This window comes from Clytia hemisphaerica, unplaced genomic scaffold (genome assembly GCF_902728285.1).
Source record: "Clytia hemisphaerica strain Z4C2 unplaced genomic scaffold, Clytia hemisphaerica genome assembly, whole genome shotgun sequence".
NCBI classification, from domain to species: domain Eukaryota; kingdom Metazoa; phylum Cnidaria; class Hydrozoa; order Leptothecata; family Clytiidae; genus Clytia; species Clytia hemisphaerica.
In genome coordinates this window covers 64,642-90,856 of record NW_027103927.1, presented here as the reverse complement: position 1 = coordinate 90,856, position 26,215 = coordinate 64,642, and the positions used below count along the sequence as shown (strand labels likewise).

General features: G+C 35.7%; 2 protein-coding genes and 1 long non-coding RNA gene across 3 annotated transcripts; 1 reads left to right on the top strand and 2 right to left on the bottom strand.

Annotated features, from left to right (window-relative positions):
• Nucleotides 1–5,427: 5,427 nt before the first annotated feature.
• On the bottom strand, nt 5,428–6,474 carry LOC136809716 (QRFP-like peptide receptor). Its single transcript, XM_067066255.1, has one exon. The coding sequence runs from the start codon at nt 6,472–6,474 to the stop codon at nt 5,428–5,430; it is 1,047 nt and encodes a 348-aa protein (XP_066922356.1).
• A 2,271-nt stretch (nt 6,475–8,745) lies between these two features.
• LOC136809723 (uncharacterized) lies at nt 8,746–12,513 on the bottom strand. The gene is made up of 4 exons (XR_010847015.1): nt 12,406–12,513; nt 12,236–12,291; nt 9,930–10,017; nt 8,746–8,877 (listed from the first exon to the last, which is right to left on the bottom strand). It is a non-coding gene; the product is annotated as an uncharacterized lncRNA (long non-coding RNA).
• Nucleotides 12,514–12,675: 162 nt separating this feature from the next.
• Nucleotides 12,676–19,846, top strand: LOC136809722 (E3 ubiquitin-protein ligase Hakai-like). The gene is made up of 7 exons (XM_067066262.1): nt 12,676–12,776; nt 16,678–16,845; nt 17,267–17,394; nt 17,823–17,909; nt 18,140–18,201; nt 18,319–18,758; nt 19,194–19,846. The coding sequence occupies exons 1-7, from the start codon at nt 12,761–12,763 to the stop codon at nt 19,490–19,492; spliced, it is 1,200 nt and encodes a 399-aa protein (XP_066922363.1). The 5' UTR covers nt 12,676–12,760; the 3' UTR covers nt 19,493–19,846.
• Nucleotides 19,847–26,215: the final 6,369 nt, after the last annotated feature.

The following is a 26,215-nucleotide window of genomic DNA, read 5'->3' as shown; positions in this document are numbered from 1 at the left end:
GTCTTTGGAACATCCCCGGGGGAACCCCGGGGGGGGTTACTAGGGCAAAATGGGTTACGGGGATGCTCCGCTGGTCAGGGTACCTTTTTTAACCTCCATGAGTCCCACGTAGGATCGCAAAAACACCAAAATAGAAAAATCAGTCCCTCGTAGGGTGCCTATTTTTGGAAAATTTGGGGAAAAAGTAGAAAATTTGAGAAAATTTTGCAATTTTAGTCCCATTTAGGGTCACTTTTTTCGCAAATTTCGAGTCCCACGTAGGGTCCATTTTTTCGAACCTCAGCGGAGCACCCCCGTCGGTCTACAAGGGTAGTACCCCCCCCCCGGGCGAACATCTTTTCTCAAAAGGTCGTTTGCAGGACAACGAAAATATGAAATCATCGCTCATCTTGTTCGCATTCTTCTTTGCATTATCACTTATTGTTAAAATGTGTTCCATGATTTGCTGTTGTTTTTCACGATGGCGTACACTAAATTATGTGTTAGTAGTAAATGGAGGCATCGCCTTCATCTAAGAAATGCCCATGCTGGTTTTCACAAACGTGCGCTATGAAGGGGATGAAAAATATCGTATGGCAAGACCATTTGAAAGATATGATGGTGTCTTTCACCTTCGTTGCCAATATTGTAATCATAACATGTGTGTGCTCTTCTGTTCTTTTATGGTTGAAGAAAAAAGAACTCGCAATCCTTTCTATTGTTTTACCGGTACCGATTTGCTTCTTATTTATGACACCTGTTTACATTGCACGCTTCGGATTGTTATTTCTACCAGACCACGCGACATTTTTGTTCGATGGCCAAAAGGTTAATGATTCATTTGCCGTGTTGCTGATGCAATTAACTGTGTACCTAGGCTTGATCGGCTTATGGATATGGGTCTTCATTCTTGCGATAGCTGGCGTCATGTTGATAGCAGCAGCCTGCAAATTTGTTTACAAAACTCTTGCGAAAGACTTCAGACGCGGTTTCTTGATCATGATTATTCTTATTTTGTTGAATTTCGCAAGCACCATTTCAGCTATTGTTGACGTCAACCAGTATAGCTATTTGCATGCCTTTGATTCCGCCGTCACTTTTTTTATTCTCTTGACGTTAGCAAAAATATCATATTGCATAGCGAGTTTCCTAAAGCTAGATCAGCCTATCAACCAAAAATACCCAGGCTTGCTTTACTTTGTAATGACATTCATTTTGGAGATGCCCATGCTACTAAGTTATGTTGTTATGATAAAACAAATCAAGGAAATCGATGCAGGATGGAAATCCAACGTACCGGAAAAGCTCCTCCATTATGAGTTTATCTGCAACTATCTTGTGCTCGTATTCTTGCAGTACATATTGTTTTGGGAAAAAGGAACTTGGTCACTGATGCACAAAGCACAAAGCATTACATATTGCTCTCCTGATGATATCATGTGCATTTTGCTATTTCCCAGCATACGTCACAGAAAATGGAATTGAAATCAACAATAATGACCTGTTCTTGACCATTTTTGGTTTAATAGGATTTTACTTTACACTAATAGCAATTTTTGTGCTACTGGTTGGTTTATTTTGTGGTAGGTGTTGTTAGCAGAGTTCGACAATACCGCAGACCACACCTCGACAATAAAACCACATGTAGTATAGGTCTGCTTAATAATTTACCACCCGCTTTCTGGTTCGGTTTTTTATTTCAATGAATTTTACAGAAGCTTTGACGAGTTTATGATTTGATTGACATCGCAATCTTTTCGAGGGGTTTTACGATCATGAGTAGAATGACAGAATATATGACAAATATATCCAAATTTTAGTCATAACTTTTGAAATAACAAAGCTGTATTGATAAAATTTCCCTCAGATCAGAGGAATGTAAAGAGATGGAAAAACAGCTTCTTGAAAACAATGGAAAAACGGCTCGCCATATCATATACCAGGTCTCTTGCCCTTAAGGGAGTTTATGTCGAGTAAATAAGTTTCTTTTGTTGTCGCTATAAAAAATCTGCATAATTAGCGTGTTGTGACAAAATTCTTTTGTTTTACGCCTGATTATACGCAAACTTTTAGGGCTTATATTTTGGGTACACCTCTCCCATACGAAAAGATATCTATATCTTCTTGCTGCTCAGAATTTCCTAGCGATTCTACTGATATAACCGCAGCATGACCGCACCATAATATGGAAAGCTAGAGCTTGAGAAAATTATAACTTCATCTTGATTTTACTCGACTTCTGACAGTTTTACAAGAATCAATTTAATATCATTGCGTTAAGAATTTCTTTTGTTATACAATGGTAAAAATATTGCTCTTAAAAATTGAACTAGTACTTTAATGGGATAAATTTTCGCGGGGATTAATTTTCGCGGATTTCGCGGATTTGGGTGTCATCCGCGAAAATAAGTTCCATTGGAAATTTTAAAAAGGCCCATCCGCGAAAATTAGTTACCGCGAAATATTTGAATTTTTTTTGCAATTGGAGAAATTTCTATTTTCATCGTTTTTTATTTTTTTTCTACATGAGGGTACGCAACCCTCGAAAAAGGTCAAATCCTCGATATGCTTGTTAGCAAAAAATCGTTTTCCTCAAAATTTTCTTCACAAATTTACAAACTTGAAAGAGGTATTGGAAAAATTTTTATCCAAAGTGATTGCTTATTGTTAAAAGCTTTTCAATGCAAGAGGGTAATCCAACTGGCTTGAAATTAAACATTTAAAAGGGTATGTAAGAAAAGGAGGCATATCTCCTCGCCCTATTCCAAAACACCCTCTTATTACTTGAAAAAAAAAAAAAAAAAAAAAATTCTTAATTTTCCTGGAAAAAAATTTTTTATCTCAATGTTTTGACCCTTTTCGAAAATTGTAATTTGTACCCCAATCCGCGAAATTAAATCCCCGCGAAAAATCAGGAAATCCCTCATCCGCGAAAATTAATCCCCGCGAAATGTTAAAAATTCGCGGATGAGCTCAACCGCGAAATTTAATCCCCGCGAAAATTTATCCCATTAAAGTAATCAGCAAAAAAGGAAAAACAAATTTTCATTTTTATCGTCAAATCATGTAGAAACCGTCCGATTTGTATGGCGAGCCATCTTTTCTGGACTTTCATTTAATGACCTAATCAACGTTTTTACAATAGAATTTTCAATAGAAGTGATCGTTGAACTTTTAGTAATCAGAAAAGCTGTTTTTCCATCTCTTTACATTCCTCTGCTCAGATGCAACACAATTATCAACAATGTGAAAAATAAAAACAATATCTAAAAATAGCAAAGACGGGGTAATATTGACCAGGGGGTAACGTACTATATTTTTCTTTAAGCAGCTTTTCCTAGAGTTCTAAATGATTTCAACTAAAGACTAATCAAAATATTTTTTGAAAAATTTATTCCAGGTGATCTGGAAACTAAAATTTGTAAATCTTGAGCTTCAAAAAGGAGTGAAACATGAGGCTGGCTTTTTCCAATCCTGAGAAATACCCACTAAAGCGCTTGCACACCCCTGAAACGCATTTAAAGAGTTATTTAAGGAATAGGAAGCACACTCATATTTTATTAGGAGTACCCCAAGGGTCTATTCTTTGGCCATTACTTTGAAATATATTTATAAACGATCTATTTTATATCATAGATGAAATTTTAAATTTTGCAGATGATAATACTTTATCTTCTTCTGGATCTAACTTGGATGAAGTTAACGCAAACCTTTTACACCAACTAAGCATTGTTCTTGATTGGTTTAAGCATATACTGTAACTCAATGATCGCAAACCCTTCTAAGCTTCAACTAATTTACCCCGGTACTTTTAACGTCGACGTTACTACTACTCTTGTTGGTAAAAACCACATTAAGAACGTCGACTTTGTGAAACTTGTGGGTATTAAAATCAATGAAAAATTATCTTTTATTCCTCACGTCGCCAAACTCCCAAACTAACCAAAAACTTAGGGCATTGAGAAGGGTAAGACATTTTCTATCCGAAGATCAAACAAAGCTTCTTATAATAAGTAGTTCCTATATTTCTATTTGGTTTAAACACATTTGACTTTAGAGCTTTTTTAACCTGGAGCAAACTACCATACTCTATTAAGTCGCTTTAAAATTTAGAATTTAAAATTTAGCCTTTAAGAATTGTGACACGTGTATTTTATCTGTGTATGAAAAGACTGAAGTGTCAGACCCTAATTCTTCCTAAAGTGTCACGCAATCCGAGTTCAAACAGGTAGCTTTCGCACGATCTATATATGAAGATATAGAAAGGCCAAGACACAAGAAACTGACAAGATAGATCTCCACTTTGAGATATAAAATAAAAAGTATTATTTTGAATTAGAACTTGTTACAAAGATGACGATTAGAAAATCAAATAAAACCTACTTAGTATATTAGTCTCTATCTTCCAGACGTGTGGTATACGATAGCGTAATTCTGTTCAGACATACGTCATCCGTTGTGAACTGTATATCTTCCAGACGTGTGGTATATGATAACGTGATTCCGTTCAGACACACGTCATCCGATGTGAACTGTAGTTGCAAGATCTTGTTGCGTTCTACTTCACGACCGTTCTCCTTTTCCTTCGTTCTTCTTCTTTTCCTTTCTTTTTCCGTCTTCTTTCCTCTCTCTTCTTGTCATGTTTTTGGGTCCTTTTATATCATTTGACTGATGTGCAATTTCACAATGAATTGTCGTTAGGACCCGGACGGAAGTCGTTTTGTGTCTTATATAACGTCGTTTATGGGGCCTAGCGGAAGTGTTGTTAGCCCCCAAATTGATTTCCTGTTTTTTTTGCAATTAATGTTTCTTATTACATGAAAACGCTTCATCACAGAATTCTCTAAAAAATGTCTTACATGTCTGCACTTGTAAAAATTGTAAGTAGTTTTTCTTTAGGCTCGTTCTTCTCTTTTTTCACTAGATATATTTTAATGTTTTTATGACAGTTGGATTTAATTACTTGTAATTTGCTAGATATACCACCCAATTTAAAATAAAAATAAAATAAACAAAGACAAAAGAAAAAGAAAATTTCTTAGGACAAAATGCATAGTTGTCCCTTTTTCAGCCTTTTTAACTGTATTTGTAAAACAACCCACATAAGCAGTGTAATAATCAAAAACGTCCAATAAAACTATTGCAAATTCGTGCAACGATATTAGTGTGAAATTGGTACGGTTAAATGATACAAATTCAATTTTTCACTGCGAAATCTCTTGAAAGGTTGATAGGAGGTTAAATCAAAGAATCGTGATATCAACCTCTTAACTGACGTAATTGTGTGTACCTGTCCGAAAACTTTTGGACAAGAACTGAGAGTTTTTCGATGTATTATTATCAAGCATTTTTGGTGTTCCTATTATCAACGGGAGGGGGTATTTTCCACCATGACTGTCACACTCGGTAATAAAACAATAGTAATACCCGTGTACAAGAGGAGAGGTTCTAGTTAGGTTGTTTTGACGCAACTTCAGTGAGGCCTGTGTTGATCACCCTCCTGACACCCATTTCCATTTCAACTTGTCTTTGTTTTCTTCGCCTACAAAATAATTTTGTTATGAAAAAGACCCATACATCACTTCGAAATCGTTTGTCACTGAAAGTATACACCAACGGGTTGATCAGCACGCAAAAAAACGCCAACAAATTAGATACAAATTTGGACCAACTTGTCAGTGCATTCTCTGTACCGTGCATGCCACCGCTGCTGGTGTCAAATATGATCCATTTGACCTTGTTAGGTAAATTGAACAACACAAACAGTAACACCACTCCAAATAAGTTTTTGATAGTTCTTTTATTGTACACAATACGCTTTGCGTAGTTCTCACTGACGTATGAACCGTTAAGAAATTTGAAAGTGAGCGCTTGATTTTTCAATGTGACAATTATCTTCCAGTACAGAACACCGATTGTGATGATAGGGACGATAAAAAAGAAGACCAGAATGAAACCTGAATAAATGATGGCATAGCCTTCATGTTTCCACATTTCAGTGCATTTTTCTGTTTCGGGGTTGACGTGTAAATGTTTGATGTAGGGAATAGCAGAACAGAAAGCAAGAACAAAATTGATCGCCAAACACATCATACATCTGAAATTTGTTGATATGCCAATTTTGAAGGGTTTAACAATTCCGAAGAATCTCTCGATGGCTATGATCAAAATGATACCTATTGCAAAGCTTGATTGATTCAATATTAAAGGAAGAAGGGTTTTACATCCAACTTCTCCATAAACCCATTCTTTGGTCCAAAAGGTGGGCGTTAAAAGGACTATGAAAGTTACTGATGAGATTAAGTCTGTTGATGCCAGCGAATACGTTAATTTCAGATGAGTTGACTTTTTCTTTCTTTGAGGAAACATCAAAACAATAGAGTTACCAAGGATACCAACGATCGAAACCAAAACTATAATGGCTGCGAAAACTATGTCTTTGGTTTTAGCAAGAAACTTTCTTGGTTTTAGCCTCGTTTTGAATATTGTCCCCATATATGTGCGGTATTCTCTTTCTGCGTTCGATCTCAGAAGTTGTGTTTAAGAAAGCACAAAAATCGATTTTCTGTCCGTGTTCGTAAAAGTTAATGTTATAGCAAAAACACTTTTCTTTAGCAAGATTGATTTGCTTGCAAATGACTTCTAAATTTTCAAAGGCAAAGGCAGCCATTCTTGAAATGAAGAATTCTTAATCCTTGAAAACAATTCCACAAATATTCTATAATCAAAATAGCTTTTTCATCATCATTCTTTTATAATAACGAAATGGTAACAGTCACAGAATCATTTCCTATGAAAAAGAAAATATTTTGTTTTTCCAACCGTGCGATTGATGAAACACGGCGGCAAAAAATGAGTTATTTTCTCCCACTGGCCTCAAATTAGCTTATTAGTGACTGTTAGGTTGTCAAACCTATAGATATTCCTAAAGGATATGATTTTGCAAAAAAAAATTCAAATTTCAAAAAATTTTCAAAATTCGTGCCCATTCCCTTTTTAGCAGTTTTTCTAAATAATCTGAATTTAAAAGTCAGAATCCAACTTTGAATCTACTTCAGTTACAAAGAACTGCGTCAGAAAATGGGGTCACTTTTTATTCTAGGATAATCTGGTCACGAGATATCGTAATTTAAAAATTTTTTGGAGACTGGGACGAGGTTGCTAAATAATATATAAAACCATAAAGTATTCAGGGGGGTAAGGTCGAAAATTGTTCAAAATTCGTTTTATTGGCTTAAACAACTCGAACTTATCTATATTTTCAGCCAAACAACTTTTAAAGCCCATTTAAGGTTTATTTCTTTCTGAATACTCAGGTTAATATCGAATTTTATGAGGATTTCTACCAGAAATAAAAGTTTAAAAGTCGATTTACTCGAAACTCTAGTTTTTGAAACATGGGACCCTATTTAAACACCCTCTTAGGGTTGTCGAAAAATCGTCAAATTTGGTAGGTAGGTAGGTTCCCTATGATGAAAGAACGATTTTGAATTTTAGAATTTTTGAAATTCCGATTTCCCGATTTTTAATTAACGAAAAAACCCAAATTTTACCCGTCTTTTAAAAAAATGTTGCCTAGCAACAAGAAAAATGCCTAAATTGAAAAAGTCTAAAATTCAATTTTTTTATTTTCACTTAGGGTTGCTTCATGCCAAATTTCAGGTCTCTACGATGTCGGAAACATACCGTATAAATACCCCTCCAAGCTTTTTCTAGCAAAATTGCCTGGTCAATCGTTGATTTTTACCATATATGGGCAAAACGAAAGTCTCGATATTAAGTGACCCCATTTTCGAGCACTAATCATTGAGAGCTATCGAATGCTTTAAATTGAAACACATTCTAAACGTGGCACAAATCTAAAGGCCTGGGGACACGAGTAGTTTTTTCTTGCAATGCAGCATGCTCCATCCCACCAACACAAGAAAAAAGTGTGTGTCTCAAGGTTTCTTTTTTTGTTTCAACATGTGACAAAAGGTGAGGGAAATACCCAAAAGACAAGCTGTTTTTGTCCCTAGGACAATGGAGCAAAATTGATTCGAATCGATTTTGCTCCATTGTCCCAGGGACAAAAATGAGAGAAGCACAAATGTTATTGAAAGAAAAATGGGGTGGAGAGTGTCGGAGACACGAGAAAGCGTTTCAGGTTGGTTGGATGGAGCATGTTGCATTGCACCAGCGCAAAAAAAAAACGTCTCGTGTCCCCAAGCCTTTAAGATTTCATCTTTTTTTTTGCTTTAGAAACATCACATTATTACCTCACATACTCGCTCCCCCGACTATCCTCCCCCACAAACTACTTTAATGTGAACAAATTTCGCGGGGATTGCATTTCTTGGATTTGGGTGTCATCCGCGAAATTAAGCCCCAATGGAAATTTGAAAAGGCCTTGTCCGCGAAATATGTTTAAATTCTAAAAATGTCAAATAAACTACTTTTTGAAGTGTTAACTGGCAACAAAGAAGCGCTAGTAATGCGAAGCTCAACAAAAAAAAAAAACATGCATGATTTGGTAGTAAAAGGCACAAAACCGTGAAATATTAAGTTCCCGCGAAATCTTGAAATTTCGCAGATGAGCTCAAAAATCCCAGCGAAACATTAAACAGTAGTTATCTGACATCTTTCAGTTTCGCAAACTTTTTGAAAAGGTTTGATCTGTTTAACCCAAATAAAACCCTTAGGATTGAGTGCTATTGAAGAATTTTCATCTGAGTTGTTCTGAAACTCAACTCTCAAACTTGTGGGAGACAAGAGCAAGAGTTGAAATTTTAACGGTAACCTTCTCCCGTTTATTTCGTTAAAATTAAAAAAGTTCCTTTATACAAATGAAGAAATGACATCACGTTCAGGAATGACGATCATCTTACTTCTTCCCCGATTTCTTGATGCCTCCTCCAGCTAAAACAGAAATTTGAATGAAAAGATTGCTAATTTTTGAAATGGTCAAACCCCTGGACTCTCGGGTAGGGTGAGCGAAGAAATAGCTGAAACTAACTAAGGTAGACGCACCATATTTTCTGATTAACTAGTCTAGCAAGCTAGACGACTAATTTATACATAGTAGAAATAAAGCAAAAAGTAATGAATGGAACAATTTTAGTCGTCTAGAAACCTTTGTGCACTAACTCCAAACAAAAGAAAAGTGTCAATATTGCAATTATAATTTTTTCCTGCTCAAAATAATTCTTGAGAAAAAAGAACATGTGTGGATTTGTGTATATATTGAAAGTTTTTCATTTGAGTTGATTTCGTTTTGAGAGTTTGTTGTTGCTTGATAAATTGTTTTCTCGCTACGCAAGTTTCTGCGTAGCTAGCCCCTGTATCTATAAGGCTGGAACACCGGATTCTTCCAGTCGTTTATACTTTATACAAAATCCCGTATTATTATTAGTATTACACGCATTATAAACGACTCCAGTCTACTGATTAACCAATGTATGACTTTCTTCAGAAAGCGGTTCATTTTGAAATTTTTTTAAATAAAAATGTAGCGAGCGTTCAAAACTTAACTAATCAAACCCAACCCTTTTCCAAAAAAAAAAAAAAATCGTCCAGACATGAAGTCATAAGAAAAAACAGGAGAAGTATGTTATAATAAGCTCGCCCTACGATTAAAAGAGTTACCAGGTTTGCATGCTCATAATCTCATATATCATGCATTTTTAATGAGCTCTTTTGTCCATTGGTGAAATCTTATTGGCTCATTTAAATGTTAGAAATTAGATAGGACGACAGGTACGACGGAAGCTTTTTATATCTGGTACGGCGAATGAGCAAATTTAAGCGATTTTACCGACGACCAGTTACCAACTAATTCAACTTCTGTTTTTCTTTATACCTCCATGGCCTAGGCCTGTGAAGAATCAGAAGACTGTAACACCAATGTCAACGAGGTCAATTTTAAAATCAATGAGATTTCTCACAAAACCTGATATTTATCAAAATCTTACAGAGGGGTCCTTTCTGTGAAGCCTTCTTCTTCATCTCTTCAAGCGCTTTCTTATCGTCCTTTTGTTTTTGTTTGAACGCTTCGTCTTCCTAAAAAGTCAAGTTATTCAAAATTGAAAGAAAATTTTGTGAATGCATTGAAGGAATTATTAAACGAGAATGTGATGAGAAATGTAATGTAAATGCAGGCAGTATGGGAAATGGGGTACCTTGAAGGAGAAATTAAATTTGGTGGGTATTTTAATTGGAAAAACCCTGTTTCAAGGCCCCGACGAAGAAGCATACATTTGGAGAATGAAATACAATGATTCTAATTTGGCAGGGATTTAATTTGGTGAATGGTTTAGCTTATCCACTAAGTTCCCACCAAAATTCTTGCCTTCCTGACTTTGGTCAAGTTAAGATGTCACAAGTCAAGTCAAAGTTTTAAATCATTTCAAACATTCAATGTTCACTTCAGCTAACACTGTAGCCATATTAATTACAAACCGTTGCTTAGTCAACTCACTCATCACCTTGGCCAATGGTAATATAAAGATTTGAAACTGTTTCCCAAATATCTATATTTTGAAATTGTGATGGTTAAAAAACTACCACAAGGGATCTTTCAAGGTTACTCAATAATCTTTCTTTTGACTTCTTTTGTCTGAAATACACATGCAAACAAGACAAAACTTTGCAAGTTAACACATCAAAAAGCTTCAAGAGTACAATTAAATTTGAACCAAATGCTCCCTAAACATTTTTAGCTTCCAATAGTTTCTATTCCCAAAAATAACTGAAGCTAATTAAAAAATATTCATCTTCTGAGGTTTGATTATATCATACAGTACAAACAAATAACAAAAACAAGCTGTAACAGTTAAAATAACATTTTAGAATAGACCCCTAGATAGAACTTATCTATGGAAACAGTGAAGAAATGTTTCATCTGTGCGACATTAAAAAGATAAAAACTCCCTTATTTTCTGCTCAAAACTTGAATTTTCTTGCACAATTTCTTTCTTGCATATACTGCAATTGCAGTATATACAGTTTGTAGAAAATTTTAGAGTGACATTCATACTACAATTATAATTGAGGTAAACAATCCTACAGCAATTAAGAGAATTCCTTGACTGACTGTCCCCACTATCTACTGCTTTCTCAGGACATTATTCCCACACACGACCCTGGACACCACCGCACATTGTTCGGTAATGTACAGTGGGTATGCTGCCCGTATGCTGGGATGTACGACAGATTTCAAGTTATTCTATTTTCACCACCATACAAAGTTCCACAATGTACGGCAGTGTCGAGGGTCATTCCCACACGTGTACGCTGTTAAAAAACTTTATACGTGTGTTTCTTATTGTCTCTATTTGCTTTTGAGTATAGCCTGGGTATCCAGACTCAAAATTTCAGAAAAAAAAAACTCTTACCTCAACATACAAAGTTTCTAAAATTTTAGAGTCTGGTGCAACTAAAAAAGTCTGATACAGTTTTGAATGACACAGTCTGTTGGCAGAATCTCAAAACTTTGGAAACCCAGATAGACACACATAATTACTTACCATAAAACCTCTTTTACAAACTCAATAAACTTTCAGAACCACTTTAAAGTACATCAAAGCATCAGCCACATTCATAAAGGCTCCTTTCCAGTGGCCATTTTGTTTAAAATGAACTTGTGTTTTCTTTTTCATTTGTTTATCTTTTTTTGCAAGGTCAGCTTTTTCCATAAATTATGCGTGCGCATCGAAAAATATCAAAAACCCCGCGAAAATTCTGCTCAGTGACTGGGCGCGCACTGACCAATTAGAGACACTCGCATATGCAGGGGGGGTTTCATGGTTGGCGGAGGAGCGGAATCGGCCCTTTTTTCGGGCGGAGTGGCGGAATTTGGCGAAAATTTAGACGGAATTACGGAAATTGGGTTCCCTGAGGGAGACGGAAAATTAGACAATTTTAGTGCGGAAAAACGGAATTTAGCAAAAAAATTTGCGGAATTTTGGAATTGGTAAAAGATATTCAAAATTTGCGGAATTTTCTACAAAAATATTGAATTTCAAAGGAATTTTCGGTGACGGAATTTTGGTTTAATTTAAGACGGTTTGACGGAAATTGGAGAAAAAATTAGCGGAATTGCGGAATCGGGTACCCCCTGAAACCCCCCCCCCTATGCAGGGACAGAGACAAGATTATAAAAAACTAGACGGTGAAATAGTTTACGGTCTGGATATCCAGGCTATTTTGAGTATCCCTCAGCCCCTCTCAACATCTCAGCTTTTCTCTTTCAAATGTTAGATAAATTTATTGAACTTACCGAATCATAATCTACTTCTTTTTTCTTTGCAGCTTTTAAAGGTTTCTTCTTTCCACCTATAAAGAAGGGAACAATAAGAAGGAACAATTCTTATCACAAAACACGTCGATGAAGAGTTAACTATTATCAGAAAACTCAATTTCATGAGATAAGAGATATAGATTACTCACCTTGTCTGCCACTCATATTTGAAACTTTCACGACTTGACTCTTGACTTGTCGAAGAAAAAATGTGAAGCGAAAAGGAATACTGCGGCTGTTGATTCAGACCATAGGATATAGTCCTAGGAAACATGGTAGATGTTATGTTTGAGAAAATTTCTATAAGATTTAAAAAAATGAACTACATCTTTCACTGGAGTCTTTATAGAGATGACACTTTAGTTTTTGACTATAAAGCAGAAATCTTTGAGAAAATGAATCCATTTTCGATAAAACTTTTTACAACTTTTTTGAAGTATTTCTTATACGCTTCGAAAAAAAATCCATAAACTTGTATCCATCACTTGAAAGTACGTAAACAAAATGGAAGACGCGAGAGGTAAGATTTCAAGATTTTTATTATTTTTCTTGGTTTTTAGAATTGATTTTTTGAACAATTTTGGTGGCTTTTAAGTTGTTTTGGATACTTTCAGCATCAATATTTGGGCTTTTTGCTTGAGATGTCTCATTGGCTTTTTCATAACATAGCTGCTGTCAACTCTCCTGCCAGTGTAGCTCTCTAAACAGTACGGCATTTTACCCCGATCGGGGGATGTCACCCGATCGAATTACGTCGCTCATTCTGGGTACGCGCGTCGCTCGATCGATTGACGGTGTAGTCCGATCGAGCGACGGTTTTCAATCACTTTTATTCTTTCGTGTTTCTGCCCGCGGCGCAAACTTTTGGGCCGATGAAATCTGCATGAAGGTTATCTATGAAAGATTTGCCGTCGAATGAGCGTTCAAACTAAAATTTTCACCGTCCCGTTCTCGAATAAATCATATATTTAATATAATTAAGAGAAACCAAGTTTTTCTCAAAGAAAATGTTAAAAAAATTCAGTCCTGAAATTACACGCCTGTTTAATCATGTTTTCAAAAATTGGCCCGAGTGTGACCCGTGTGTGGCCCGAAAACGGCCCAAATTCTCGGGCCACGCACGGGCCATACTCGGGCTTTATGCGAATTCCAATAAAAGTTTTGGCCCGAGAATTCTCGGGCCATGTCGAGGGTCATCCTCAAAAAGTTCTAAAATTATAGAGCTTGGTGCAGGTAGATTAGTCTGACACAGAATGTTATAAACAATTTGTGTGTGAACCCTTGTTGACAGACTTGCTGAACTTTGGAAACCCAGGCAAACACACATAATCAACTTACCATAAAAACTCTTTCACAAGCTCTTCTAAAGACTTTCAAAACTACTAAAAACCACATCAAAATATCAGCCACCACATGTAGTTAGACTTCCAGCCAACAGCCATTTTGTTTCGAAATGAATCTATGTTTTCATTTTCATTTGTTTTCCTTTTTTCTGCAGAGTCAGCTTTTTCCATAAATTATGTGCGCGCATCGAAATTATCAAAATGCGCGCGAAAGTACTGCTAAGTAATTCGCCGATAGCTGACCAATCAGGCCGAACCTGCATTGCAGGGAAAAATCTCCCTGCAGGCGAGTTACCTGCGCCAAGCGTTAAACAAGCAGCAAAAATATCATAAAACTAGACTGTGAAGAAAGTTTAACGCTTGGATGTCCAGGCTATTGCACGTGTTGACGTAATTTTTAAAATAATGAAGAAACACCCTCGACCTTCAAAACGCGTTTTTTCTCAAACCCCCTTAGCCTTATTTAGGAGAGACAAGAGCGACTCACTTTCTGTTTGACCCGCGTTTTGACCGCGCTTAAACGCGTTTCTTAAATATGGCCCGATCTATATTATTACTTTTCATGAAATTCTCATGATGTAGAATGGCCTTTAGATTGATAGACCCTAACCATCCTAGGTCCACGAGACAAAAGCAGAACTCAACCAAATTTTGCTAGAAGGGAGAAAAAAAGTCAATCTGCTGAGTCAATCTATGTGAAGTTCAAAACTTGCGCAAAATGATGAGAAGGCCAACAATTAACGAAGAAAGAAAAGTCTCCTAGTTAAGAGAAAGAAATCTCCTAGTTAAGAGACCTTCTCTTAAATAGAGTATATATATCTCTTATTTAGGGTATAATCCTCAACTGGTTGAGTTGGGTGTTTAAGATAAAAACGATAATTATTGCTCTTTTCGGCAATTTTTTCAAAGATGAAATGCTGAATCAGCAAAATATGTTGTTCTTTTAAGGGCAAAGATGTCAGAGGTGTTTGAAAATAGTAAAATTGCATTCGAGGAAAAGGATTTTTTCAAATTTTCGTTGCTCAAAAACATGAAAAGTTCTAAAATAATATGTTAAAAGATCCTGCATTGATGCTGAAACACAGCCAGAAAGAGATAACAAAACCCCCGTTGTAAATTTGTTTACATATGACTCGATTTTGCTATGTGCATTTCCAACAAAAACCAGTTGAAAACAAAACTAAACGAGGCACAGTGGGCCTACTTATCGCAAGGGTGTCAAATACCACGTGTTCAATAATAAAATCAACTTTTATTTCCAAAAACGGCAATAATTGCCGAAAACAGCAATTTTCATTTATTTATTTTTCTGCTGATTCAGCATTTCATCGTTGAAAAAATTGCCATTTTCCGCAATAATTGCCGAAAAGAGCAATAATTGCAGTTTATATCTTAAACACCCAACTGGCAGGAGACTCCTGGCTGGCATACCAACGTTTTCACCCGTGGGAATAAAAATCAGCCAAATCTCCCGCATTTTCAGGAATTTCTCCCGCATCTCCCGCATTTCGAAAAATTTTCCGATTTCCTGAAAAAAAAATCAGATTTTGAAAAACCAGAATGGCAAAATATCCTGATTTTGGAAAATTGGGACGAAGAATTCCCCGATTTCCCGATTTTCCGATCTGGAAAAATTGGATTATCGGAAAAATTTTTCTGACTTAGAGCTCTCTCGCATTTTTGTGAGGCATACCGTGAGCTCTGGTAACTTGTATCAGCAGGAGTCTAACATGCATAGCCCATCAAATGACTGACCAACCATAGCAGCAAAACTTTAAAACAAATTAACTACGCAGCCGCTCTCGCAGCTCTACTCTACCATTTTGTTTTGATTTAACTTTGTATTTTAATGACCAGCCAGGTCATTCATTTGAGAGCTATGCATGTTAGCCTCCACTGATGCAAGTTACCTGATTTCACGGTAGTTGACAGCTGTGCTATGCTTTTTGCTGTTGTGTCAGTTTTTATTTGCTATTTGGTCAATTTTCTTTTTTGGTTTCAGATATTGAATCTGCTTAAATCTAGCTCATGTTGATTTTAGACTTTAGATTTTAGACTTTTTATAGTTAAATTGAATAAAGCATACATTTATTTTATTTTATTTTTTTAAATTGTACACTTAGAAATTTCTTAATATAGTTGTTTTTATAGTCTTTAAAGGTTTTGTTTCTTACATAAGTGTTTCCATTTCATATTAGACACATATTTCATATCAGGACAGTGTCTCGCTATTGCTATACCGTCAACTGCTCTAACTTGGGACGATTGGTAGAAACATGGGACTGTTGATATCTGGCCTGTATTTTCACTTTACTGTTAAATATCTCTTTGACAACAAATTTGTTTTGATAACTCCACCAAGTTTATCAATCATACTTTCTGTCATAACATGTCACGATAACTTTCACTGATAGCGCGCCCTTTCTAACTTTTTGTTTTCATTCAAAATGACCGGGCGCCGATTCGAGAATTAGAGATCGTCAGCCGCCTAACCGTCTATCGTCCAATGGGATTAACAAATAACGAGTGTGTAACTTGCTGCACGATTGACGTCAAACGCTCCATCGTTTTGCCACTAATAGACATGCGCGTGTGTTTTGGAACGAATTCTTTTCATATTTCGATTTAAAAGCCTACTCGGTGCAAAAGAGAAGTCGTGTATTTTTTAATACGCAGTTCATTAACTCAAATCAAATGACTTTGGAGGTTCGGTAAAATGGGGGTCGAATTGCCGTCCCATGTTTTGTCAGATAGTCCCAAGTTAGAGCAGTTGACGGTATAGTGCTAATATAAGCAAAAAATTATCTTTCTTTTCTTCTTTCTGACCAATCTTGCTCCACATCCGTATCAATTCAATATAAAAAAGCTTGTAAATTAAAACTGATGAGTATTCAAACGATATCACTTTTATTTAAAAACAAAACCTTTAAATTACTTAACATTTTTTCATTGATTTATTTTTTGTTCCATTAGCGAAAATAACTTGTAAAAAGTTCATGCTACTAAAGAAATAGAAATAGAAATAGAAATAGAAATAGAAATAGAAATAGAAATAGAAAATTTTATTTTTGGTTTCAGATATTGAATTAGATGCGGAGGGTGGCTCACATTGTGGAGCGCCACAGGAGGTGCGAAGGTCCATCTCATTGAATTTGACCAAGAAGACGAAGTTGAGGACTAAATCAACATCAAGCAAAACCAGTAAATCTTCACGAAGAGATAGGAAATCAGAGAGAGAAGGAGATGGTATTTAAATAATTGCATCTTTTCAAAACTAGATTAATAACACCTAAGTTTTTTCCATTTATCCAACCCTGGGTCCAGAATTTGTCCCGTCCAAAATCATTACACATTACTCCCATTGTAAGAGTTTCTATTTTAGATTATTGTTTATATTAGGTCCCAATGCATTTGTGATTGGAAGTGTCACTGAACAATGGCTGAATATTGTAATCTAGGATAGAGCATAGAGTTGTTTTAAGATCTCTTGCATCTACATAGTCACACAGTTTTAGTTTATTTTAATTTAAAAACAAACCACTTTGCATTGTCAAAATCTAGTTTGCTTGAAGCATCTTTGATTATGCTAATACAGTATGAAATGTTCTTTGAAATGATATAGACTATGAATTTGAAGAGACTTAAAGTGTTCATACATTATTTTTAGATGGGAGTGAGAAAGGTTTTCGAAGAGGCATCAAAACTTCATCTTCTTCTTCGAGTTACGACAAAAAGAAAGAAATAACGACAGACGAAGACGACAGAGAGGATGAAGAACTTGATTGGTCGCACACCGTATGTTTTTTACTTTTCTCTGGTAGGGATGAGACAAAGATTATTGACTCTTTTTTGTCACTTTTTATATTATTTATAGGATCGCATGCTGGCTTTTACGGTAAATCTTTGTCTGTTTTGGAAGTTTTTAGTTTGCTGAAGTTTGTTGAAGTTTGGTTTAATGAATTTCTTTCTAATAAAAGGTTTTTATTTGGACGCAGCCTCGTCCAATATCTTTTCTCGCATGCCCAATATTTTTGTATATTGGATTCGACTTTGTCCAATAACTGCTTAATATTTTCGGTAGAAAATTACTTTAGGGTTTAACTCGTATATAGAGGTCGCAAAATCCAAGACTAATAAGAAAAATTGCTCAAAACACAGCAGTTTATCTGAATAAGAAAAGGTGAGGAATAGCTCTTTCTCTCACAATGTTTTATACATTATAGGTGATGTTTATAGGAGATAAAGTTCAAGACCCTATGATTCACATGTGTGAAAAATGTTCATTACCAATCCTCATCTATGGACGTCTGGTAAGTAAACAGGGTATGAACTCGTGAACTTTTTTATATTAATTTCCCTTATTTTGATCCAATTCGAAAAGACGAAATAAATTAAATTTTCCATTGAAGTTCCTTGTTTTAAGTTCAGCTTTGATTCATTCCTGTGAATTTAACTGGCGAAAAATTGCATGCTACCATCGAATTCCCTTTACCTTTTATTATTTATTGCAAAACTAAAACTTTCACTGTTTCTTTCTTAGAACCCATGTAAACACGTGTTCTGTTTGTCTTGTGCTGAAATATCCAATGGAGTATGTCCTAGGTAAGACTTTCTCTCTAAGCAAAGAAAAGGGCAGTTAAAACGTCTATTAGATATATAAATTTTGTCAATTATTTCGAAAATAAAGGAGATGACTTTCTTTCAATTCTTATCTCTCAGGTGTGATGACAGAGTGGACCGAATCGAACCCGCCGGAATCGGACAAATCTTCGTCTGTTCGTACGGTGGTAGTCGTAACGGCACGTCGGGATGTCGGCGGAGTTATCTCTCCCAACGTGATCTTATTGCTCACATTAAGCATCGTCATGAAAAAGAAGGCTCAAACTTACCTGAGGCTGAGCTCATCCGTCAACAAGGAGCGGCCGCTTTACGAATGCCGTATTTCGCTAACGCGCAAGCTGTGACAGGCGGGAGCAGTGCACCAGGTAGCAACCTAATCATCAATCCTATTCCTACATCGAATCCAGCGGCAGTGAGTGGAATTCAAAACACCATGGTCATACAGCCGGGTTCTCAACAAATTTATGTAGATCCGAATCGGTTGTCATTGCTTCAGACGGCCACCGGTGCACAAGTCCAAATACAACAAATCCCACAAGGTAACACTTCTACTTTAAATTTTAGCGGGAATTTAATTTGCTGGTTGAAGGATATCTTTGGCCAAAAAGTCGTTATTAATTAAGCAAAAAATAAGTTTTTAACACCCCGCTAGATCCGCCAAATCCGAAATTTCCTTTCCTCCCTAATTTCTTCCTTTAAAGGTAAAATATTGACCCATCCAAATGCGGTCTTCCAATCGGCTTCGTCTTGAAACAGAAGTAATAGTACTTTTTTCCATAACGCCTGAGTAGCCCAATTTTCAGATTTTCGTGCACGTGAAAAAAAGCTTTAAGACCCTATTAGTCAATAAAAACTCACCTGTCGGTCACTAACAGTTATTGGGACTCAACTTTTACTTTTACGTAAATAATTAGAGTAACCAAACAGTTATTCTAAAAATATAGAGTTTGTAAAATAATTTTGTCATCTTTTAGGAATGACGATTGCAACCGCCACCGCCCAACAACCCTACGCACAGGGCGGAGCTTCAGCCGCCACAGCCGCTTTTCTTGCAGCATCTCAGCCTCAACAACAATACGCACCTCAACAAATACCGTCTACAGGCGGACCGCCTTCAAATAACACCCCTGGACGTCAACCGCCCGGTGACCCTAGACTGAATCCTAACCAGCAAATGAACATTCATGGCACCCAACAAAACGATTGGCGGAATCAAACGCAGAGCAGTGATTGGTCATCTCGCTCGTCCAGTCAACAATCTTTCTACAAATAAAAAGAATCAAAGGTGTACGAGATAAACGAAACATGACCCCGTTTCTTGCATGAACTGATGAACCTGGATTCTTGCTGTTCGAAATCTCTTTTGACGGACTAGAGCGCGTTCTTAATTCTACCAAGAAAAACAGTTGTGATATCAGCAGTGATCTGCTATCAGATAAAATCAAGTGTTTTTCCTCAAAAATGAGTGTGCATTAGTGTCTCAACGCACTTCAATTCTCGGATATTATTCAATTGTTAGATGGTTGTTAAAGAGTATTTTGGCATCCCTTGAGCTGAAAGACAATTTTTTATTTAACAGTATCTTTTGTACATTTATTGGTTTTGACAAGAAACATTTCGAACATTAGTTATTCCTTCCGTTTACGATAATTCTATTTACATTTCGATTTTTGGCATGAAAACTTTTTGAAATGTTTGTGATTTTGATTATAGGAGTGCTAAGAGATGAATAAACAGCTTCTTGAAAACAATGGAAATATGTCTTGTCATGTATCAGGACCTTTGCCCTTAACCCTATTTTTATTAGGGGGTGTTTTCCACCACTCTGGTGCTGTTTTGTTAATAGTAATAGCTTAAAGCCATTGACCTTTTACATAGTTATAATGTACAATAAAGGTCATAATATTTCGATAATTTTGGTTATTTTAACGTTTTTCAAGATTTAAAGTTCCGGCGAGAAAGTCGATTTTGGGCTATCCCTTTAATTTAATCGAATATTTCAATTCGGAAGGGGTTAGCAGGCTTAGAGGCTATATTTTGAGCCTTATTGGACTATTTTTAACTTTTGGATCCTCAGATCCTAAGGTCTTAAGTCTTAAGTCTCATGATAAAACTCAGAGTGAAAACTCTACCCTTCCAACCTACTTTAGAGCACTTACAAATCGCTTGTGGTTCAAAAACTTCCCGGTGTATTTCCCTTTTTTCTGAAATATTATGACCTTGATTGTATGTTTATTCAGCAGATTGATTTAAATAGAATCTTTTGTAATGAATAAAGAAAAATGTGGAGCAAGATTTCTTTCTTTTATTTACAAATTTGAAAGGGCTCTTTTATTAAAATTTTGCTGACATCAGTTTCAGACGAGTCGGGTGTATATAACACCGTATAATTCCTTTAATGAATTTTTTTTTTCACACTCTGCAACATTTTGACTTCTAAAGGGATTCCGGCACAAAAAATGAAACTTTGTCAGGGCATAGCTATCAAGAATAGCATTTGGAAAATTCAAGTCAAAGTTGTTAATCAGTAATTCTATCCCAAAATATTGACATCCAAAATTCCACATTCAAGACATCTGCACTCTGTGGAAGCCATATAAAAATGAGAAAATTTGAATTTGGAAAACTTCTGTTCATACCAGCTAGTCATCAAACTGAAATAATTGAGAACAGGCTAGAAGGATACCTCTAGTACTTAGTTATACTAAGTTACTTTAGTATGATCGATCATAGGTACATGACATTTAGAGGGTTTGTATACCATAAAAAGTCATTTAATTTTTGATCCAGTCCTCTAATCTTTACCTAATATGGATTAAGGATACCAGAAAGTTTGAAATTATCATTTCAATATGGCTTCCACAGAGTACCGATGTCTTGAATTTGGAACTTTGGATGTTTTATTTTATTTATTTGTTCTTTATTTAACGTTGGTAATAAAAAATAGTTACAAGTACTAATTAAATCCAACATGACATTCGAATATTTACTATATAGTAAATAATATTTCAAAATTTAAAAATACTAGAATATAGAACAGAGTTTGCATGAACAATAGATTTTGGCCTTGATAATTTCTCTTTTAAATTCAGCCAAAGATTCAATAGTTTTGAATTCTAACGGTAGTCTATTCCAAGCTTGGCCAGCTCGGAAATTAAAGGAATTCAAGCAAACTGTGTTCCTGGGAAGTGGAAGTCTTATTTGAGCGCCTCTTCGAAGACGAGGACGTTCGTTGGAATTGTCGTCCCCGTTTTCATTTACATCTTCATCCGTATCTAAATGACTTTGGATGAATTCAAATTGGTCCCAGCCTAATTTATTGCCGATTTTATTGACACTTTTATAAACTTCCACAAAAGCATAAACTGGAGATTTTTAGTATGGATTGACTCACATTTAGCTTTCTTAAAAAGTTCATCATAGTTAAGATTGATAGAATTTTGCTTAGCCTGGAGGGCCCTACAATGAGTTACGTTAAGAAGGTTGTGAGCCAATTTACTACAAAACATCCAGATGAGAGGACAATATCTAAAAGCAGATAAAATAAAACTATTAAATAATAAATCTGCTTGCTCTTGGTTTAAATATGCTTAACAGTCAAAGGTTCAAAGGCTTTAGACAGATCCATCAGAATTGCTCCAATCTTTTTTGATTTGGACTGTGAATTCTGTCATTTTCGTAACATATTTAGTAAAGCACTCTGCGTGCTATACTGTTTACGAAAACCACAGAGTCCGTTACAGAAAAATGATTCAAAGAAGGTGTTGAGTTGAGTTGATTTTAAATAAGTTTTTCAAAGATTTTAGCCAGAGATGGGAGGAGACTGACGGGCCTGTAATTATCCTTGTCATGTTTGCTGTTTTTCTTATGGACTGGAATTATATCAGCAAGCTTCAAGCTGTCAGGAAAGTTTTGAGATTGAAGAGAGTTATTGAAGCATGATGTCAAAGTTGGAGCACAAACAAATTTGGCTAACTTTATGATTTTAGTAGGAATGCTACCACTGACTGACTTGGATTCATTCAGATGATTTATGGCTTTAAGCATATCTGAATTTGTTACAGGTAAGAGCTCAAATTTATCAACATCACGCCTTTTTTCAAGAATTTTGATTATACTTTGATGATCAGCAAATTTATTTATACACCCCTGTCTCAGTGCCCCGGTAGAACTTTTTCAGTCAGTGGGGATGAAAATTTCTATCAAAATGCTAATGGGGATAGAAAATCTATTGTTTCCAGCTCGAAAATTCCAGTGGGGATGGTTTTGGAGTGCAATTTTTTACATTCAGTTTTCAATGGGGATAAAATAATAGAGCAATTTCGCAATGGGGTTGAAATTGTAGGATATTTTTTCCAACGGGGACGATTTTTTGGCCTATTTTTCCACTGGGGTGGGGGGTCCACCGGGTCTGTGACACAGGGGTGTATTTATGGCGGAATTGACACTATCAGAGCCTTCACCTGTAACATTGTTCCAACTTGGAACGTCCAATCTGTCAGTAACAGTATTGTAATGATCGTTGAAAGTTTCAGCAATATCCAAGTCTCATTAGATACAATACTTCCATTTTCAACGAGCTGAATTCTTTCCCCCGCAATATTGACCTTATTTGAGAACAAAGGTTTAAAGGTGTCCCTAAATTCCTTGGGAGATTGTTTTGGGTCATTTTTGAGGAAGAAAAATTTCTTAGCTTTCCTATTTTTATTAACAACAAAGTTTCTCTGACGATTATAACGAGCAACATCCTCAGGATTCTTTGTTTTATTGGCAGTGCGTTTAAGTTGGGAACGGAGCATAATAGCTTTCCTGAGATCCTTAGTTACATGTTGCTTATTATTAGCGCGGACAAACTTTGTTTTTTGAGGTGCATGCTCATCTAATAATGTAACAAAAATCTTATCAAATACACTATAATCAACAATATTTCTATTTTTAAGTTGACAATTTAGCTCGTTAAGAAATAAAACTGAGTCAAAATTTTTATAATCTCTGTACTTCTTTTTCACAGGTGGTAATTTCTCAAATGTAGATTTCATCATAGTATGAATTAGCAAGTGATAATCACTAGAACCCGTTTCTAAAGCACCAGTGAATTGAAAAGAATGCTTCCTGTTCGTTAGAATCAAGTCAATACAAGTGCCATTTTTTGACTTGAAGCAGGTTTTTTGTTTGACCAAATTATAAAGGTTATGTGCATCCATGAAATTCTTAATTACTTGGTTATTGGGTTCTAAGTTAAAATCACCTACTCTTAGGTTCCAAATAAACGGGGGGGGGGGGGGGGGGGGGGGGTTGGAAAATTTTCTAGATTTTAATAAACGGGGGGGACCTAATTGCCGGGGGGTTGGAAATTGTACCTCTAAAACCCAAAAATAAGGTAAAAATAGGCCTTCTCTTTGACAGCTGAAAATATTCTTAAAGATTAATAAACGGGGGGGGGTCCTAATAAGGTCCGGGGGGGTTGGAAAATTTTCGAAAAATAAAAACAAGCGGGGGGGGGGCCGTTTATTTGGAACCTAAGAGTACTACCATAAAATTGTCATAAGTTTGACTATAGAAATCTAATCCAGAAGACAAAGAAGAAATAAATTGATCAAGCTTTTCCTTAGTTTTATAAATAGTAGGGTTCCTATAAATCATAAAAATGCACCAGTTTTCCTGAGATTGATTTCAAAGGGAATGACCTCCAAACCTTTGGGAAAAACAAAAGATGTTAGCTGATGCATTAAAATGTCAGATCTTGGATAGACTAAAAGACCACCACTGGTGTCAGTATAATCTAGCCTCAGAGGTGTCTTGTAACCAGGAAGAAGTAAACTACTGGTTGTGTAAGATTCACCAAGCTTAGTTTCAGAAATTGCTAAAACATCTATGTTTTGTCCCAAAAAATTATGGAGATCTTTTAAGGGGGTAGTCATATGAGAAATTTGAAATGTCATTTTTTAAACTTTTTGTTATATCTTGTGAAGTAGTAAATATTTTTCAATGAAACTTTCCACAATTGTAGCACAACTATAAAGGATATGAAAAATTAAAAAAAAATTCTAAAAATAGCAAAGACGGGGGTAATATCGTCCAGGGGGTAAAAGCTATAAAAATATTGTGTCACCCTTTTAGGAAAAGGTAAGAAAGCTATTCAAAAAATTTTTTCGGGTGAAGGTTAATATTATGAAAGTCTCCAGAATGAGTGGAAAAATTTTTCAAAATTTCAAGCCAGGGGGTCTGGAACCTAAAATTTGTACTTTTTCAGTTTAAAAGTCAAAAAATGATTTTTCTGAAAAACTGCTTCATTCATCCTGAGGCTTACCATAATGGAAAACTACCCTGAAAATTTCAAGTCAATAGCTTTTCTCAATCCTGAGAAAAGGCTGACAAGGTGCGGGAAAACCCCCTAAAACGTGTTTTGAGAAAACGGCGCAGAAAGTTGAAAATAGAGGTTTTTCTCAATTTTTCTGCGATACATAGACCGTTTTACAAAATTTTTACAGTGGTTGGCCAAAATGGATTGACACATAACTTTTAATGTTGAAAAGGTACTGGAAATACTAAAATAGTCCAAGTTTTTTGAAAAAAATGGCCTTCCACGTGCTCCGGGAATCTCCAAGTATTTTGCGTCAACTCTGCGTACGTACAACCCGTAAACATGGCTTTAAGTCAATAAAAGTGCATTTTCTCATCAAAAAACATATTGCCAACAAAATATATCATCCTTGTGCTCTCTCAAATCTGTTTATATCATTTACAGTTGAATTTCAGTGTTGATCTTAGGGAAACGTGTCTTCAGGTTGAACGTCAATCATGCATAGTTTTCATAATTTTCCAGGATCGCCTCTGGCGCCATGAGTGCCATGATTCATCAAAGACTAGATTTCCACTGGATTTAAGACTCATAATGGATACATCATTGAATGTGTTTGGTTCCTTGCTTCAAACTTTATTCAAAGTCTATAGTCCATCACTTTGAAAAGTTTTTTTCGATGTACAAGTTTTACTGTTCGAAAACATCAGTTCGCAGAATCAAATTGTTGCTTTCACTCAAAATATAGGCTTCCAAAGCTTTCCCAGATGTGAGAAATGAAATGAAACATTCAATAATATCATAATTCAATCCAAAACAATACATAAGCTCAGTTTCCATGTCAAAAACCCAGCTGACTGCCTCCAAAATGTGAATGTTTTTGAAAATACCGCTTCTTCGGTTACCATCTTTAATTACGTCATATTAAGAAAAATCCCGGGGAAAAAGGCGGTATTGACTTGGACGCCCAAAAAGGGCGTAAAAAGAGCTTTCATTTGGTATGTCATGATGCTATGTTTAGAGCAGCCATACGGAAATGAGGCCCTAGCAACGGATGCGATTTCCCGTTGCTAAGGAGAAAATTGTATATCAGGGCTCATAAGAAAACCAATATATCGGCAGATATTTATGCTACGGCCTTGAAATTTTCAGGGTTGTTTCAGGAAGGATAAAGGATCCTAAAAAGCCCTAAATCCCGAAATTGATAAATTTTTCACCAATTTTCAAAATATCATATGACTACCCCCTTAACTTATGTCGTGCAGAATTTATACTAATATACCCTATTGTTAGGTTTAAAGGACATTTCAACTTTTGCTGTTTGAGATTATCAATATAGTCAGAATCGTCCCCCGATTCACTACTTAAACTTGGATAAAACACGAATCAACATTTGTCAATATCTTAGGACACAGAATCACTGTTGACAACTTTGACTTAAATTTTCATTATAGCTCTTCATGGATTAAGTTTCATTTTTTATGTAATAAGTTGGAGATTTAATATTTCACAGAAAAGTGCTACCAAGGGGTATTTCGGGTCCCATATCTTCCGAAGGACTTTTTTGTTTGCCTTGAAATTTAATAAACTTCTTAACCTAAGGTTGAACTACCACTGGTGTAAAAATGAACGTTAAAGCATAAGTAGAAAAAAAGCTCAATTTTTACAATCGCAGATTTAACCGCTAAAAATCGC